Source organism: Neomonachus schauinslandi, chromosome 2, assembly GCF_002201575.2.
Source record: "Neomonachus schauinslandi chromosome 2, ASM220157v2, whole genome shotgun sequence".
NCBI classification, from domain to species: domain Eukaryota; kingdom Metazoa; phylum Chordata; class Mammalia; order Carnivora; family Phocidae; genus Neomonachus; species Neomonachus schauinslandi.
This window is the reverse complement of record NC_058404.1, coordinates 136,879,240-136,897,768: the sequence shown is the minus strand read 5'-3', so window position 1 is coordinate 136,897,768 and position 18,529 is coordinate 136,879,240. Positions and strand designations below refer to the sequence as shown.

General features: G+C 39.0%; 1 protein-coding gene across 1 annotated transcript; it reads left to right on the top strand.

The window, feature by feature from the left end:
* The first annotated feature begins 19 nt into the window (after window positions 1-19).
* THAP9 (THAP domain containing 9) lies at window positions 20-17,491 on the top strand. Its single transcript, XM_021702252.2, has 5 exons — window positions 20-174; window positions 5,718-5,913; window positions 7,316-7,619; window positions 8,786-8,936; window positions 15,503-17,491. Exons 1-5 carry the CDS (start codon window positions 95-97, stop codon window positions 17,478-17,480), a joined length of 2,709 nt encoding a protein of 902 aa, XP_021557927.1. The 5' UTR covers window positions 20-94; the 3' UTR covers window positions 17,481-17,491.
* The last annotated feature ends 1,038 nt before the right edge of the window (window positions 17,492-18,529 follow it).

Genomic DNA, 18,529 nt, shown 5'->3' with positions numbered 1-18,529 from the left:
TAAAGGTCGTAGCCGCCGAGCCCACGGGCGGAGCTAAATCTGTCGCGATTAATGCTGTCACGGGAACACCCAAAGTGGAGCCCCACGTAGCAAGATGACCCGAAGTTGCTCGGCAGTGGGCTGCAGCACCCGGGACACCGTGCTGAGCCGGGAGCGCGGCCTCTCCTTTCACCAGTGCGTGAGAGCAGCCTCCGGCTGTCTAACTCCCAGCACGGCCTGGCGGGCAGTAGGCCAGGGTGGGGCGAGGCCGGGCGTGCGTCGCGCCGTTGACGTGACGTGGCGTGACGTGCGTAGCGTGGAGGAAAGGAACGGGGGAAGTTTGAGAGTTAAGGTTATTCCTGCTGTTCCCGCACATTGTTTACCTCTAAGTTGCTGATTCTTTCTCGTTGCCTACCGCTCACCTAATGGCTTTTAGCGGGGGTTATTCGAAAGATTATTCCCGCACATTGTTTACCTCTAAGTTGCTGATTCTTTCTCGTTGCCTACCGCTTACCTAATGGCTTTTAGCGGGGGTTATTCGAAAGGGGGTTATTCGACCTTTCGGTCGTCTTATTATTTAACGTGAGACGGGAAGGGAGGGCAGTTTGGGAGAACTGTCGAAGGTGTTCGATTCCATCAGAGTGTGTGGCTTGCTCACGAGAATGAGTGTAGATGAGTTTTCACCAGTACTGCCTGTCATTGCAAGTTACTCTGTAGAATTGACTGAGCTCTACAAGGCCGGCCAGAATGGCTGCATCTGGTCATGGCAAGAAGTTTCATTTGGCTCCAGAGTGGGGCAGATTTTCGGGGCAGATTTTCAGAGCAGTTTAATTTAAACCCACATCTGTAGTCCATCTGTGATATATATATATCATTCAAATCAAAGTTCAAGGCACAATGGGAAGTAGAAAAGTGAATAAAACAGATTCTCACAGACAAAAAAAATGTACTTCAAAAAGAGGTAGTCTACTAAGGTAATAGATGTAGAGAGTTAAACCATTGACAGAGGACTTTATGAGAAGATCGAAAAGAGCTTTATGGGACAGGTGGTATTTGAATTGGACCTTGAACTTAATCGGGGCTGGGAGTTAGATAGCACTTAAATAGGAATAGTATGGACAAACGTAAAGGGAAGGAAAGTGCAGATAACCAGAGGAGTGGGAAAAGTAGCTTGAAGACATTTAAAAAGAAAAGGTTAAGGAGTTTCAACTATGTGTGGTAGGCCTTTTGTAGTCATTGTTTTGTTTTGTTTTTTTAAATAGGGCTGATTCCTCCAACTAAGCTGTTGTATTTTTTTTTCCTCCTTAGGGATTTTTCCCCATCAATTTGTTCCTGTTCTCTTTTTATTTTAAACTGCTCTCTCTGCTGATCACTTGTCTAAGTCAATGAGCATGCTCACATTGCTTCCATTTTTAAACAGACTCACAAACTCTTGAGCGGATGTGCACAACTGCACTACCCTACCACTCCTTCCCTCTATAACCAGGCTTCTCCGAACAGGAGCATATACCTATTTCCCCACGTCCTATTGACTTTTCAAGCTCTTGTAGCCAGATACCTGTCACTACTGCTCTAATGCACTGACAAAGGGTCACCAGTAATCTTCCCAAATCTAAGTGAGCTCTTCTAAATCCTTCTCTTGACCTCTTTTTAACTTTTAATCATATCAGCTACTCCATGAAACTCTCACCTCCATTGATTTTATTGACACTGTGTCCCTACTTATCTCCTTTTTCTCTAATTTTTCAATTTTTTGCTGCCATGCTTTTCTTATGACTTCTTAGGTTCTTTAAATGAGGAAGAGTTCGTTTATTGCTTTTGTTTATTTTATATATTGAGGACCAAAGTAAGACCTGCTTAATTTTAAGAAAAGAAAGTGATGTAATTATTACAGTAGTCTGCTATGATTCTTCCAGGCTAATTTCTTCCCTATTCATTCCACTTTCCTGATTCCCAGAAATGATTTTTCTAAAAATGCAAATTTTATGCTAGTTTCCTGAAGAAAGGATTTTAATCTGAACTTTTCAATGCCTAAAAGACACAGTCCAAGCTCCTCTGTGGAGCCTTTCCTTCTATACCTCTCTTCCAAACGTGAATTACATTCCCTCTGTTTTCTGTTATTGTATATGTGTGCTGAATGAAACACATGTCCTTATGTATGAATGGGAGGGAATCATCTTTGTCTTCCTATACCTAGGAAGTTGTAAGGAAGGCAGGAGAAAGGAGGGACAGGGAGAGGAGTTAGAATACTATGATGTTAGTCCTAGCAACAAGGTAGTATTGATCAGAAGGGTTCAGCAAAAGGTAACGTGGGAAAGATTTTGTCAACTTGCCATTGCCCAGAGGCATCATCTTCAAACTTCTTGATCATGGAGCCCTCTCCATTAAGGAAATTTGAGTACAGGCCCCTGATATATGCATGGTGATTTATAAATTACATACATGAAGTGATGTACTAATATATATTATGAAACACAAAAATCAAAGGATGGGGCAAAAAATTATAAAAATGGATTCTAATATGTTCTTCAAATCTCAGTAGATGAGTGCATTCTCTGGAGGTCACTGATCTGAAGGATAGATCCCAAACTTACTGGAGCATAAAAGATCTTTTATGACCTGACCTCTAGCCATCCTTCCAGCCCATCTGTAACCAGTACCAGCTACCTCTGTACTCTCCTTTAACCCTCTTCAGCTTCCAAATTAACTTATTTTTCAATGCTTTATGAAGTAAGATCCGGTATTTATTTTATATCTCTGTGTTTTTGCATCTGCTTGGTGTGGCCACTGTCTGCATGGCAAACTCCTATCGACACTTCAGTTCTTGCTCCAATATTATCTCTTCTGAAGCCTTCCCCAACATCCCCAGCACCATTACCAGAGTTGTGAAAGATGTTGCAGGGACACAGGCAAGGGGCTGTGGCTGAAAACCATGAATCAAAATGACTAAAGGTGTGGAAATTGTTAAGAGAATACTGGAACTTAGACACATAAATGGTTAAATATGAGATGGGACTGGCAAGTTTAAAGAAGTGACACTTTGATTCATTCTGTTTTTGTTGGTGTAAAGCAATTAAACAATTTATTTCATAACTAAAGTAATATATGTATGATAATTTGGAAGAGTTTTTACCTGAATTATATAATTCTATTTTTAAACTTTTTAATTATGAAACATTTCAAAAACACTAGCAGGCAAAAAATAATACATAACAAACATCTATGTACCCACCACTAGAATTAAGTAGATATCAACATTTTGCCTTGTTTCAGGGGTTTTTTTTTCCTGTTAAAAGAGAATTAAGTTACAGTTATAGTTAAAACCTTACCCCCTCAATCCTTTCTCTCTCTCCTCAGAGGCAACCACTGTAGAAAGGATTTTGTTAGCCACTTTTTCTGGAAAATATATGCAGGGAGCCAAAGGTAAATGTCTTCTGGTGGTATAAAAAAGGCGTAATCAGCAGGAGAGAGAAAATGGATTCTGTATTAGTGTAAACCAATTCATTAATGTGTATATGAGATGATGATTGGTTTAGGATTTTTCTTTTGCCAGAGGAGGCTTTAGAATAGGGAGACATGAATTCCAATTTCAACTACTATTTACTGGTAGCTGTACTTAGGTCTGGTCTTGGTTTCATCTTCTGTGAAAGGATAAAAACGCATGTCGTGCATAATTTTTGTAAGACTAAAAGTAAGTTTTCAAAACACACACACACCTGGGTGCCTGGCTGGCTCAGTTGGAAGAGTGGGCAGCTCTTGATCTTGGATCATGAATTTGAGCCCCACGGTTGGATGTTGGATGTAGATTACTTAAATAAACTTTAAACACACACACACACACACACGTATATTTGTGGCACAAGGTAAATGCTTTAAATGTAGTATCAATTATTATTACCAATTTAATTTTGTTTGGAATTCAAACTAGTCATGCTGGTTAGACTACAGTATTTTCCCAACCCTTTCATTTTGTTTAGTACTTTGGGGCAAACCAACAGAGCTTTTTGGGACTGGCTTGTTATACCTACTTCAAGGGCTCCAGATGGCCCAGGCCATTCCACGGGTTAAGGGGATTGATGGGTGTGGTCAGCAGGCATGCCAGTCGGGAAACTGCATCAGAGGATCAGGCTAGTAGTAGAACTTGGTGGACTAGCTACCTTTTTACTGTCCTTTGTGTGGTTAGAGACTACACCCAGTCTGTGGAAAAGCTGCCTCACAAGCATGTGCCATTAGTGAAGAAAGGAACTCAGTGAAAAGAGATAGATTTGCCTCGCCTTTATTAGAAAAAGACCTTCCTTTTGATCAAGTAGCATTATCTTCCTGGAACAATACAATGAAAGTCCTGAAAGTGGAATTGTTGTTCCTAGGAAAGAACAAACTCTGGGTAGTACTTTACCATTTACAAAGGCTTTTGAGTGCATTTGTCGCATTGTGCACCCTTACAACAACCCTGTGAGGGGGCTCAAAGATTGAGAGATGTATCTAATACCACATGGCTGATAAAAGGTCATTGAAGCTTAAATACAGGTTTTCCAATTCAGTGTTCTTTCTCCAATTCAGTGTTCTTTCCAATTCTTTCAGAATTCAATATCTCAGAATTCTGTTTTACTATACTGCTATATTATTTCCCTAACCATGAGCTGAGGAACCTAAAATTTTCACTAGTTTTCAGTTCATAACAACTACATGCTTTAAAACCTAAGTTAAAATATACAAAAATCACACAGCTACCTGTAGATCTGTCCCCAGGACAAATCAAGGAAGAAGGTGCAGAAAGAGTAGTTTTGTGATTTTCATTATATCAGTTTCATAATTTTTTTTTCCTCACAATTTCTAAACATAGTAATTTGGGCTTAAAAATAGAGACCTCCAAGGTAATTTTTATATTCAAGGCTGGGAAAAAGTGGTGCCTTTCAAAAAAAGAGGAAAACTGAGTATGGGAAGTGTACTTGTTATCTACTGCTCAGTAACAAATTTTTTTAAAAATGCAGTGTGCAAACATCTCACATGAATTCTGAGGGCAGGAATTCAGGAGTGGATTAACTGGGTGTTACAGGGTTTCTCATAAGGTTGCAGTAAGATGTTAGCCAATACTAGAATCTTCTGAACACTTGGTGAGGCTGAAGGGTGTACTTTCAGAAAGGCTCACTCAACATGGCCTTTGGCTGGAAGCCTGTTTCTTGCCCAGTAGACCTGTATCTCTATAGGACTGCTTATTACATGGCAGAGAAGTTCCCCCCAGAGAAAAAATCATTCAGTAGAGGGACCAAGTGCCTTTTATTATCTAGTCTTACTTAGCCCATTGTCACTCCTGCTTTTTTTTTATTTCTTAGAAGCAAATCACTAACTCTAACCCACACTCAAGGGGAGGGGCATTAGGCTCCATCCCTTGATAGGAGGAGAAGCACAGAATTTGTGGATGTGTTTAAAGATGCACATACTAAATTTGAGCAAATTCTGTTAAGTGTAGGCAGTGAAGACAAAATATGGTAGGATATTTAATATGAGAATTGCCCTCGTACAAATTGAAGCAAATGAGATCACTTAGATACTGAAGTCTTGGATTCAAAAAAACCAAAGAACTTTGAAAAATGAAATCAGATTGAGTAAGTTAAACTTTAACTGGACTTGATGTTTATGTAAAGCAGTTAAATAATAAATGGGTTTATGTAATAAATACTACTGTAGTATTACTATAATATTTTCATGTTAATGGAACTTTAATATGATTGCTGTAGATTTCCAACTGATACCATACAGCGCTCAAAATGGATCAGGGCTGTTAATCGTGTGGACCCCAGAAGCAAAAAGATTTGGATCCCAGGACCAGGTGCTATACTATGTTCCAAACATTTTCAAGAAAGTGACTTTGAGTCATATGGCATAAGAAGAAAGCTGAAAAAAGGAGCTGTGCCTTCTGTTTCTCTATACAAGGTACTTAAATCTAGGTGTAAAAAAAACTAAATTCTACAGAGCCTTTAAAAACCAAGATACCACACATGAGATTTAAAAAAATCCTAAGTCTTAAAATAAATCCAATAATTTTAAATGCTTAGAAAACTCATTTTGGGGTTTTTTTTTTAATCTATATGTAATATTGGAATTTTTTTTTAAATTAGGTATAAATATGCAAATCGTTGTCAAGATACACATTAAGATTACTAAACTGATCACAAGAATCAACTAGTAGATGCCTTAGAATTCAGGCTTTTGTTTAAGTGTGAGACAGTTTCCAGAATACTTCGAAATGACGCCTTTTTAGGACTCCTCCAATAATGTTATTGATCTTGACCAAAAATGTACCTAATTATTAGCATTGATATAGAGAGTTATATACAGAAAAGAGAGGGCTTTCCATGAGTCAGTTACCAGTACTCGTGTTACATTCTTTCGTTTCTTGGCCACCTCTTGGCCACCCTTTTATACATGGCTCCTCACTGTCTGCACAGCCTGCAGTAGTCATCTACCTGTTCTATCCTGATGCTACCCTTCCCTCTTATCCATTGGAATCTCCTTTTGGTATTGTTTTGTCTCATTCCTCTATTCAGAAGAATGTAGTTGGTGTCAAATCCAAACTCATAAGCTCTAAGAGCTTCCTTTTAATTGTGCATTTCTACACTTGATCTAACTGCTCTGAATTCTCTTTTCAAACTATTGTATTCTTTTTTCAAATTCTCTTTTCAAACTACTGCATAGTGAGAAATTGACTTGCTTTCATGCTTTTGTGTAGAATCAACAATAGTTATTATTTACTGAGACCTACAGTAGTCCAGGCCGTTGTGCCAGAAGATTTACATAAATTATTTTATCCTTAAAACAACTCGGTATTATTATCCACATTTTACAGATGGGGAGATGAGAGATTGTAGAAGTTTAGTGACAGCTAATAAATGAGGGATCCAGGATTCAAACTCAGATTAGTCTTAATTGCAAAGCCCGTGCTCTGTCCACTATGCCTTCCTTTTTGCACAAATAACTTTCCTGTCCCCTCCGTTAAGTCACGTTATTGCTCCTTTAAAAAACTACTCAAAACTCATTTCCACGAAGCCTTCCCAAATTACCACCTTTCTGTTGTTACCTTAACCATTTCAGACACTTTCAGCGTCATGTTAACTTTCAGCATCAGGTTACTATTTCTGTATAGATGAAAAAAATCAAAAAACCCTTTTCACATTTTCCTATAAATACATTTGAAAAAATCAGAGATTCTGACCTTTTTCTTTCATAATTAACTCTCCACAGCAACCAGGTGAGTGCTTTGCATTTAGTGGTATTTTTATAGACCGTCTTCTGTGTAATTTCAAAAAATAACCTGAATTTGATGTTTCTCTTGCAGGTTCTGCAGGGTGTACACCTTAAAGGTAAAGCAAGACAGAAAATCCTCAAACAGCCACTTCCTGATAATTCGCAAGAGGTTGCTACTGAGGACCATAACTACAGTTTAAAGAGACCTCTGACAATAGGTGCAGAGAAACTGGCTGAGGTGCAACAGATGCTCCAAGTGTCCAAAAAAAGACTGGTCTCTGTAAAAAACTACAGGATGATCAAGAAGAGAAAGGGCTTACGATTAATTGATGCACTAGTAGAAGAGAAACTCCTTTCTGAAGAGACAGAGTGTCTGCTACGAGCACAGTTTTCAGGTATGTTCCCCTTTTCCGAATTACCATTAAGTATTTACTCTGCTCCTGCCTATGAAAATGTGCTTTTCGCTGAAACATGAAGTGTCGGGGTAAGCACAAAGAAGGAAAAGTAGTTGCCAAAATCCTTTTAGGTATTTCCAGCTTTCAAAGTAATGTGTTTATTATAGGAAAAGCAAAGAAATATATAAATGATAAAAATTACACATAACCCTGCTACCCAGAGATGAGATCATATGGTTGATACCATATACTGTACTTTTCATTTTTTATAAAGCACTCATTTTACTGCAAATTCTCTATAAGCAGTTTTAACTGCTACATAATTTATCACTAAAGTGTTTTTGTGGTGGAGTTGAACCAGATAATTTTGCCAGTTCCCTTTGAGCTTGAAAATTCTATGAGGGTCCATATTATTTTCTCAAATATAGAGGATATATATGTCCATTGGAAAGACTACCTACTCTTCTTTGTGAACCAGATATTTGAAGAGGGACAAAATAAGTATTGCCGACTTACTCTTTGATGAAAGCAGCAGAGATTTTGGATTTACATTCTGGTGAAAAAAAAGTATGTCTTGTTTCTAGAAAAGAGTAGGTATCTTCAAAGGAGGAGAATATTTTGTGTTTTTCCAGTAGGGGAACAGAGGTAATAAATAGAAATCCCCACCAGGAAAGAGGATTTTTTTTTTTTTTTTTTCTCAAGGTAGGCAAGGTTGTCTATTCAATCTGAATAGCATCCTATCCTCAGAAATGTTTCTTGTGTCTCATTTTCACCCTCAGATAAATGGTGACTAGGGAACAAAATAAAACAAATAAATATACTCATAACCCAGAGACTTCGCTTTATCCAATTATTTCATTCTCTTTCCTATTCCTCTAAAATTCTCCACTTAGGCTGCCAATGAATAGTAAAACATAGTGATTCAAGTGGAAACTTTTTTCTTCTCTCTTTTGAGTGAAATGATCGAAGATGAACAGGAGGAATTAATTGGTCAGGAGGCCCTAAGATTGGATATTAACCTTTGAACAAACTCAGTTAAACTGTGATTGGATTTGGATTTGGATTTGGATGCCCACTGCATTTACATCCAAATGCTATGATCTGAACCCGAAAATGTTACTGTATACACTCTTCATCACAAAGAATAAATAAATTTATTTTAACAGATTTTAAGTGGGAGTTGTATAACTGGAGAGAAACAGCTGAGTACTCCACAGAAATGAAACAGTTTGCATGTACCCTCTACTTGTGCAGTAGCAAAGTCTATGATTATGTAAGAAAGATTCTCAAGCTGCCTCATTCTTCCATCCTCAGGACGTAAGTGAATTACTTTTTAGATGTCAAAGAAAATGAGTATTTTATTATTTTGTTGCATTTTATGTGTTAAGGCTGTTCGTACTCATACTCTCATTTATTAATCCATTTTCTCTTTTTAGAAACTTTTAGGTGGTATTTGCATATTATCACAGCAGCAAGATTTTCACCAACAAAATGAAGGCATATAGTCTGACAATTTTTTTGCATCCTCCAGATGGCAGAGACACTCTCAGTGATAAAAAAAAAAATCTGGATTCTAATATACTTTAGTAGTTTGGGGACTTCTAAAACCTTTCAGCAGTTTTAATATCAGTATCCTAGAAAATCTAGAACAGTTCTAGATTGTCACGATTGGTTTGAGGCTAAGCACAAAAATCTGCATTTTTGTAAGCACTGTAGTTGATGCCTGGGGCAGGTTGTTCAGGGAGGAGATTTTGGTAAATAATTTTGTAGGATTTGTGGTCAAAATACATAGATGTATTTATAACTCTTTGTGTTATAACCCTGTGTTATAAGCAAATAATACAGAGGCTTTACAGTAATGTCTTATAAAAGTAATACTTTTACTATTTTTTTTTTATCACTGGTTTTACAGATGCCTATGTGTGTATGTATTTGGCTTAAAAATGACAGAAATTTATTGTCTCACAGTTCTGGAGGCTAGAAGTCCAAAATCAAGGTGTCATCCCGGTTACTTCCTTCTGAGGGCTGTGAGGGAGGAGGGTCTGTTCTGTGCCTCTCTTCTTGACTTGTAGGTGGTGGTCTTTTTCCCTGTGTCTCCATACATCATCTTCCATTATATATGTGTGTTTCATGCCCAAACTTCCTCTTTTTTATGAGGGCCAGTCATGTAGGATTAGGATTCACTTTAATGACCTCATTTTAACTTGATTACTTCTGTAAAGACCATATCTCCAAATAAGGTCACATTCTGAGGTACTGGGGATTAGGACTCCAATATATCTTTTTTGAGGGACACAATTCAGCCGGATAATAGTCACTTTCCTGATGCATAACATAAGCCTCCCCATTACCCACAACCTATAGGCCAACTCCTTCCTGTGGTTTCTGAACCTTACTGACGTCTGGCCTTAATGAGGAGCAGGGACAATTCACTCATTTAATTATTATTAACATTTAGGGAATTTTCTTCCAGTCTTTTTCCTGTTCTTAGATTTATTAGTTTTTTACATATACGATCTTTAACAACTGCATAGTATCAGGAAGTTGTGCCTTACTTAACCGGGGCATTCTCCAGCTATTGGACATTTATTTATATCGATCAAGCCTAAGAAAGAGAGACCATGATTATGGATTCTCAAGGAGTTTTGCTATGTAAGGAGCAGAGATATGGATCTGTGGGGGCGAAGGGAACATAGGTAGAGGGGAGGGCGTCTCTTGAGAGCACAGTTGTTCAGTGTTTGCGCGCTCAAGGGAATGATCTAGTGGGGGAGAAAATTGGTGATGCACGGGAGAAAGGATAATTGTGGGGGATAACATCTGACACCATTGGGAGAGACGTCTGGCTTTAATGAGGAACAGGGACAATTCACTCATTTAAACAGGAAGAAAGGCGGAGATAAGATTCAGTAGGTTAACAGATTGATGGCAGGAAAATGAGTTTTTATTGGATTGCTTCTGTTTTCTCAGTGACATAAAGATAATAGCTGAGGAGCGCCTAGGTGGCTCAATCTGTCAAGCGACCTGCTCTTGATCTCGGCTCACATCTTGATCTCAGGGTTGTGAGTTCAAGCCCCACATTGGGCTCTGCACTGGGCGTGGAGCCTACTTAAAAAGATAATAGCTGAGAGTTGGGGAAGGAGATAAAAGAAGTTTGGGGAGAAAGGAGAAAATGTGAATAGTTGTTTTTTCCCCTCTGTGATGATGGAGAAACAGTTATATGGTAAACAATTAGATGATGACAGACCAAGCAAGACTTATATTTTTAAAAACCCTTGGTTCAGACAGGTACCTCCCTCACTAATTTCTACTTGTTGTATCTTTCTCTAATTCTTAGCCACTATCAGTCCCTTCTCTAATTTTCTGTGCACTGATGTTGGATCTTTTTCAGGTCTCTCTTGAATTCTTTATGTCCAGAACCTTTCCAGAGCTCTGCTTCTTATAATTTCAGTTCTTTGGGTCTTGAAGATTCGTTTTCACATATCTTTTGTGAGAATGTCATAACATCCTTAGCCTTCCTTATTGTAACAGTGATAGATATGGAATGATCTTATAGATTTTTTTCTAATTTTCTTTTTAGGTATTCATTGCAATTTAGTAAATTAGCTCCCTCTAATAGGGAAGGTGATATGAGAGATTGAAAGGTAAACAAGACCATGGGAGGATCTAATAGTCTTGAAAAACACTCAGCTCAGCATTATGGCTCTTTGGTGCTGTAATTTTTCCAGGCAGAGTTTTTTTTTTTTTTTTTAAAGATTTTATTTATTTATTTGAGAGAGAGAATGAGAGACAGAGAGCACGAGAGGGAGGAGGGTCAGAGGGAGCAGCAGACTCCCTGCCGAGCAGGGAGCCCGATGCGGGACTCGATCCCGGGACTCCAGGATCATGACCTGAGCTGAAGGCAGTCGCTTAACCAACTGAGCCACCCAGGCGCCCCTCCAGGCAGAGTTTTAAGCCACACAGTGGACTCCCTATGATCACTCCATAAATAAGCTATTGTTTAATTTAAAAGATCATGTTGATGAGAATGTAAATTATTGGTAAAAACTCTGTGAAAGAAAATTTGGGAATGTGAATTAATTTTAAATTGATTCACCCAATTATGTGCCCAGAGGTCCAAAATTTGTTTTTAATTTCTTATAAAAGTTGAATCCAGGGGCACCTGGTGGCTTAGTCGATTAAGCGACTGCCTTCAGCTCAGGTCATGATCCCAGGGTCCTGGGATCGAGCCCCATGTCAGGTTCCCTGCTCAGCGGGGAGACTGCTTCTCCTTCTCCCTCTAGAGCTCCCTTTGCTATTTCCCTGCTTGTGCTCTCTCTCTGTCAAATAAATAAATAAAATCTTAGAAAAAAAAGTTGAATCCATTCATTTCAATGCTAGTGTAAGTAAATTTACCTTTCTATCCTACTACTAGGAATTGCATAAGTGACATGAATACGTACATGTGTATATGTGCACCCAAGTACACAGTACGGTGCTGTTTGTATTTTTTTTTTTTTTTAAGATTTTATTTATTTATTTGAGACAGAGAGAATGAGAGACAGAGAGCATGAGAGGGAGGAGGGTCAGAGGGAGAAGCAGACTCCCTGCCGAGCAGGGAGCCCGATGCGGGACTCGATCCCGGGACTCCAGGATCATGACCTGAGCCGAAGGCAGTCGCTTAACCAACTGAGCCACCCAGGCGCCCTGTTTGTATTTCTAAAAAATGGAAACAACCTGAGCATCTTTCGATATAGGTTAGTTAAATTACCTATACTATGGTATACCATGTACACATTTAAATTGTGGTAGGTCAGTAATTAAGGACACAGAAAAATATTTCTGTAACATTACTATTAAGTAAAAAAAATAGATTCAGTATAAATTTTGAAAATTGTATCTAGGTGTATATACATAAATCTAGAAGAACGTCCCTGAAATATTAAAGTGACTATTATTTTTTGTACTTTTTGGTATTGTTTTACTTTGTAAAAAAATGACACATTTTTTTAATCAAAAAATTTTTTCATTTTGAGAGGGAAGAAAGGTTTGAGACAGAAATCAGTCACTTCTCTACAGTTCTAAGTCACAAACGGTTTGGGTATTTCCACTCTCAGTTACAAAAACTTTTAGAAACAAGGCCACATATCTTTCTGTCTGATATTCAAGACCTCATTCTCATAGCTATGAACATTAAGATACCATTTAGAATTCCATTTAAAAATCAAAGTCAAAGAACGTAAGCTTTCTTAGCCTATTTATTAATTTCTTTAGAGATTTTATTTGTCAGAGAGAGAGAGAGGACACAAGCAGGGGGAGTGGCAGGCAGAGGGAGAAACAGGGTTCCTGCTGAGCAGGGAGCCCAATGCAGGACTCGATCCCAGGACCCTGGGATCATGACCTGAGCCAAAGGCAGTTGCTTAACCGACTGAGCCACCCAGGCGTCCCTTCTTAGCCTATTTAAAATAAAAACTTTTACGTAGAGGCATGAAGTAGTTTCATACATACTGATTCCATATGCAACACGGTTAGCACCTTTGGTGTTCACTTGAGGAATCCTAACGCAAGAAAAAAAATTTTTAACAATTAAAATTTGGAGACACATTTGCAAAGGGCATTCAGCGTACTAGTGGGCTATAGCATTGCCCTGTTTTGTCATTATCTTACTATTTTAAAATATCAACAGCTGATTAATACTTAAAATTTTTTTGATTAATATTTTTGTCTTAAATAGGTTGAAAGCAACTTAAAATCAAAATATGTCTTTTGCATCCTATAAATGTGTTTTTCAAATCCGTTAGTGCATCTTGAAATCAATTTAGTGGGTTATAATTGGCATTATATACACACATGTTATATATGTGTGTGCGTGGCATGTAGTGAGGGTAAATTTCATTTATGGAACTTTTAGGTTGCAGCAAAATATTTGGAAAGCCCTGTCCTGAAATACTTAGGGAGGTACGTTAGAGTCTCAATTAGAGGTCAGCTGTCCAAGAAGAAACCTTGGCAGCTTAGAATAGAACCCAAAAATCAGAAATATAACCTCCCCTGGGGCGCCTGGGTGACTCAGTCAGTTAAGCATCTGCCTTTGGCTCAGGTCATGATTACAGGGTCCTGGGATCAAGCCCCACATCGGGCTCCCTGTTCAGTGGGGAGTCTGCTTCTCCCTCTCTCTCTGCCCGTCCCCCTGCTCATGCTAGCATGCCTGCCCTCTCTCTCAAATAAAAAATCTTAAAAAAAAAAAAAAAAGAGGGCCTGTGGGTGGCTCAGTCAGTTAAGCGTCTACCTTCGGTGTAGGTTATGATCATGGGGTCCTGGGATCAAGCCCCACATTGGGCTCCCTGCTCAGCGGGGAATCTGCTTCTCCCTCTCCCTCTGCTCCTCCCTCTGCTTGTGCTCTGTCTCTCTCTCTCTCAAATGAATAAATAAAATCTTTTAAAAAATGGAAAGAAATATACCCCCCCCAAGTCATTTGAGTTACAGAAGTAAACTTCAGGGGCGCCTGGTGGCCCAGTCTGTTAAGCGTCTGCCTTCGGCTCGGGTCATGATCTCAGAGTGCTGGGATCGAGCCCCACGTCGGGGTCTGCTCAGCGGGGAGCCTGCTTCTCCCTCTCCCTCTGCCTGCCGCTCTGCCTGCTTGTGCTCTCTGTCTCTCTCTCTGTCAAATAAATAAAATCTTTTTTTTTTTTAAAGTAAACCAGTTAAGATGAACACTCCGTCTCTACTTCAGAATCCATTTAGTCTTATCTTAGACAGTGATTCACCTTGGCTGTTGCCTTTCCTGACCCTAACAAATTAGAGTAAATTAGAACTAAATGAAAAGGATTCTGAAGACAGAGGCTAACATTAATAGGAAAGCATAATCAGGAGTCTGGGAAGGTCAGGGACACTACAAAAGAACTGCCAAGGTAGTAATGTAGGTACTTTGTGTAGGGCAGACAGATGCAGACACCTTAATTGTCCCTGAGGGCATAATTTTGAGACTGCAGGGAGCGGAGGGAAAAGCATGAGCAGGACCTTGGGAAAGCTGGGTTTTCTGTTTGTGCAGAGCTAGCAGCACAGTAAGGGCCATGTGGTTCAAGCTCTCCCTCTGTCTCAGTTTCCTAATCTGTAAAATGAGGTAGATCTGCTAGATACTCTCAAAGTTTCCTTCCCCTTCAGCAGTTTTCTCATTTCATTGAATTTACAGGTAAGACCGGTTTATGATCTAAATTATAACTATATCAATGAGAACAAACTAGGTAATTGATTTGTATACTTTTTTAAAAAGTAAATGAGCAAGAAAATTGCTTCGTGGTATGTTTGCATCTTGAAATACCTCTCTGAGTTTCTCTGTTACCTTCTTATTTTACAGTAATTATATGAATGCATGCTTGAAAATAACTGTAGAATTTGGCTACTTATACTTGGCTTTGTTTCTGTAGGGATTTGAGGCTACTTTAGGACCCTTTTTTTTTTTTAAGATTTTATTTAGGGGTGTGTGGGTGACTCAGTCGATTAAGCGTCTGCCTTCGGCTGGGTCATGATCCCGGGGTCCTGGGATCGAGCCCCACATCGGGCCCCCTGCTTAGTGGGAAGCCTGCTTCTCCCTCTCCCCGCCACCTCTCATGCTTGTGCTCTCTGTCTCTAATATAAATAAAGAAATAAAATCTTTTTTAAAAAAATAAACATTTTACTTACTCATTGGGGAGGGAGAGAGCATCTGAAGCAGACTCCACACTGAGCGCAGAGCCCGACGTAGGGTCTGATCCAGGACTGTGAAGTCATGACCTGAACCAAAACCAAGAGCTGGACGCTCAACTGACTGAGCCAGCCAGACGCCCCTACTTTTGTTCCATTTAAGGCATTTTTCCTTCTTTTATTTCTTCATTTGAATTTTACCGTTTTCATTTTTTCCCATTTTCCAGATGGTTATCCAAATGCAAACCCAGCCCAGGTTTCAACAGCAACGTTTTTTCTTTTCTTCAGCGAAGAGTGGAGAAGGGAGAGCAGCTCTATCAGTATTGTTCACTGACCATAAAAGGCCTCTCTCTCAAGCAGCAGCTCCAGTGGGACCCTAACAGTCACCGTCTGCAAGGGTTTATGGACTTCGGCCTCGGTGCACTGGATGCCGATGAAACGCCCCTCGCCTCTGAAACGATTTTGTTAATGGCAGTGGGTATTTCTGGTCACTGGCGAGCGCCTCTTGGTTATTTTTTCGTAAACAGGGCATCTGGATATTTGCAAGCTCAGCTGCTGCGTCTTACCATCGGCAAACTGAGTGACATAGGGATCACAGTTCTGGCTGTTACGTCTGATGCTACAGCTCACAGTGTTCAGATGGCAAAAGCCTTGGGGATACATATCGACGGAGACAACATGAAGTGTACGTTTCAGCATCCTTCATCTTCTAGCCAACAGATTGCATACTTCTTTGATTCTTGCCACTTGCTCAGATTAATAAGAAACGCATTTCAGAATTTGCAAAGCATTCAGTTCATTAATGGCACGGCACATTGGCAGCACCTTGTGGAGTTAGGAGCACTAGGGGAACAGGAATTAGCAAATATGGAAAGACTCCCAAGAAAACTTGCAAATCTGAAAAACCATGTACTGAAGATGAACTGCGCTGCCCAAGTGTTCAGTGAGAGCGTGGCCAGTGCGTTGGAGTGCTTGTTGTCGTTAGGCCTGCCTCCTTTTCAAAACTGTATTGGTACCGTCCATTTTTTACGCTTAATTAACAACCTGTTTGACATCTTTAATAGTAGGAACTGTTATGGAAAGGGACTTAAAGGCCCTCTACTGCCTGAAACTTACAGTAAAATTAATCGTGTGCTAATTGAAGCCAAGACTATCTTTGTGACATTATCTGACGCTAGCAACAATCAAATAATTAAAGGTAAGCGAAAACTAGGATTCCTGGGATTTTTACTTAATGCTGAGAGCTTAAAATGGCTCTACCAGAATTATGTTTTCCCTAAGGTCATGCCTTTTCCGTATCTTCTGACTTACAAATTCAGTCAAGACCATCTGGAATTATTTCTGAAGATGCTTAGACAGGTATTAGTAACCAGTTCTAACCCTACCTGTATGGCATTCCAGAAAGCTTATCATAATTTGGAGACCAGATACAGATTACAAGACGAAGTTTTTCTAAGTGAAGTAAGCATCCTTGACATTTCAATTGCTCGAAGGACAGACTTGGCCCTTTGGACAGTTCAGCGTCAGTATGGTGTCAATGTTATAAAGACTCTTTTTCACAAAGAGGATATTTGCCAAGACTGGTCTTACTGTTCTCTAAGTGAGGCATTACTCGATCTGTCAGATCACAGGCGAAAACTCACCTGTTGTGCCGGTTATATTGCAAATAAGTTATCAGCTCTCTTAACTTGTGAGGACTGCATCAGTGCTCTTTATGCTTCGGATCTCAAAGTTGCTAAAATTGGGTCACTGTTATGTGTTAAAAAGAAGAATGGTTTGCATTTCCCTTCGGAAAGTCTATGTCAAGTCATAAATATTTGTGAGCGAATTGTAAGAACCCATTCAAGAATGGCAGTCTATGAACTACTTCCTAAACAGAGAGAATTGTATCTCCAGCAGAAAATATTATGTGAGCTTTCTGGGCATATTTATCTTTTTGTGGACTTAGATGAGCATCTCTTTGATGGAGAAGTGTGTGCCATCAATCACTTCGTAAAGTTACTAAAGGATATAATAATCTGTTTCTTAAAGATCAGAGCTAAAGATGTAGTGCAGTACCCTTTAAAACACCATTCAGAAAGACTTGAAATGAAAACTTTGTCAAGGAAACACTGGTCACCTTTACAGGATTACAGATGTTCAAGTTTTGCTAATACCAATAAATTCAGGCATTTGTTAAGTAATGATGGATATCCATTCAAATGAGGGACCTAAAATATGTCAAAGTTTTTATGAAGAATGGTCAACATTTTTTAAAGTTCAACTTACTGTATTTTATAAATTGACCATTTTGCACAGTTGACAAGTTTGTAATTCTGACTTAATTAGAATTTCTAATTATGCATATTATAAAATCTTGTACTTTGGTTTGCAGCATTTCAGTTACTTGGATCGTAGAAAACTGTAAGTCAGTAGGAGCAGACTAGCCAACAGATGCTGCTTTTGAATATACTACTCCAAGACTGACTAATGGGACTGGATGTACTTTTAACTTGTTCAGTCTATTTTAAAATGAGAGGATAACAACTAGAGTCATTAAAACATTGACTCTTACAGATAGACTACCTTCCCTAAAAGTGCTTCGGTTTACAGCTCTTAAGAATGTTGACAGGAAAAAAAAAAAAAGTAAAAGGAATGTTGACAGAATACCTATAAAACCTTGGATATAATTTTTACTTACATAAGAAAATTAAGATGTGGTTTGAAAATTAGGCTAACTTAAAATACCAAATACCACAAAATCCCTTTGCCAGGGTACCCTAAAACAGAAATGTGCTGCAACGAAGCTGGGAAATGTAGTCTGGGAAGTACATAGGTGATGTCATTTTCACAATCCATTGTCCTTGGACTTGGAAACACTGTTTTTGAGTAATAGAGTGGGTACTTACTTGACCACCGGAAGAGCCCGATGCCCATCAGAGAATGAGGAGAAGCCTTATTCCAACTTCTCCTTCTGAAGTCTCCTTGTGTTTGCAGGGAGGCTGAAATAAATGTATTTTCAGTGTTGAGTGAATAATGGGATTCACGCCGTGCGATTAATAAATTAGAAAAAGATGGTCAGTTGAGACAATGGTTATGAAAATATTTGTCTTAATTATATAATGAGTTTTTTCAGAAATTTAGAGGAGCTTAAATAATCTGAAGATGGAAACAAACAAAGAACAATTTTCTCCATTCTCTCACACCCAGATTTGAAAAGATGAATAGAAAAACATACAGGTATATGTACTTTCACATATGGGGAGTGTTTGAAA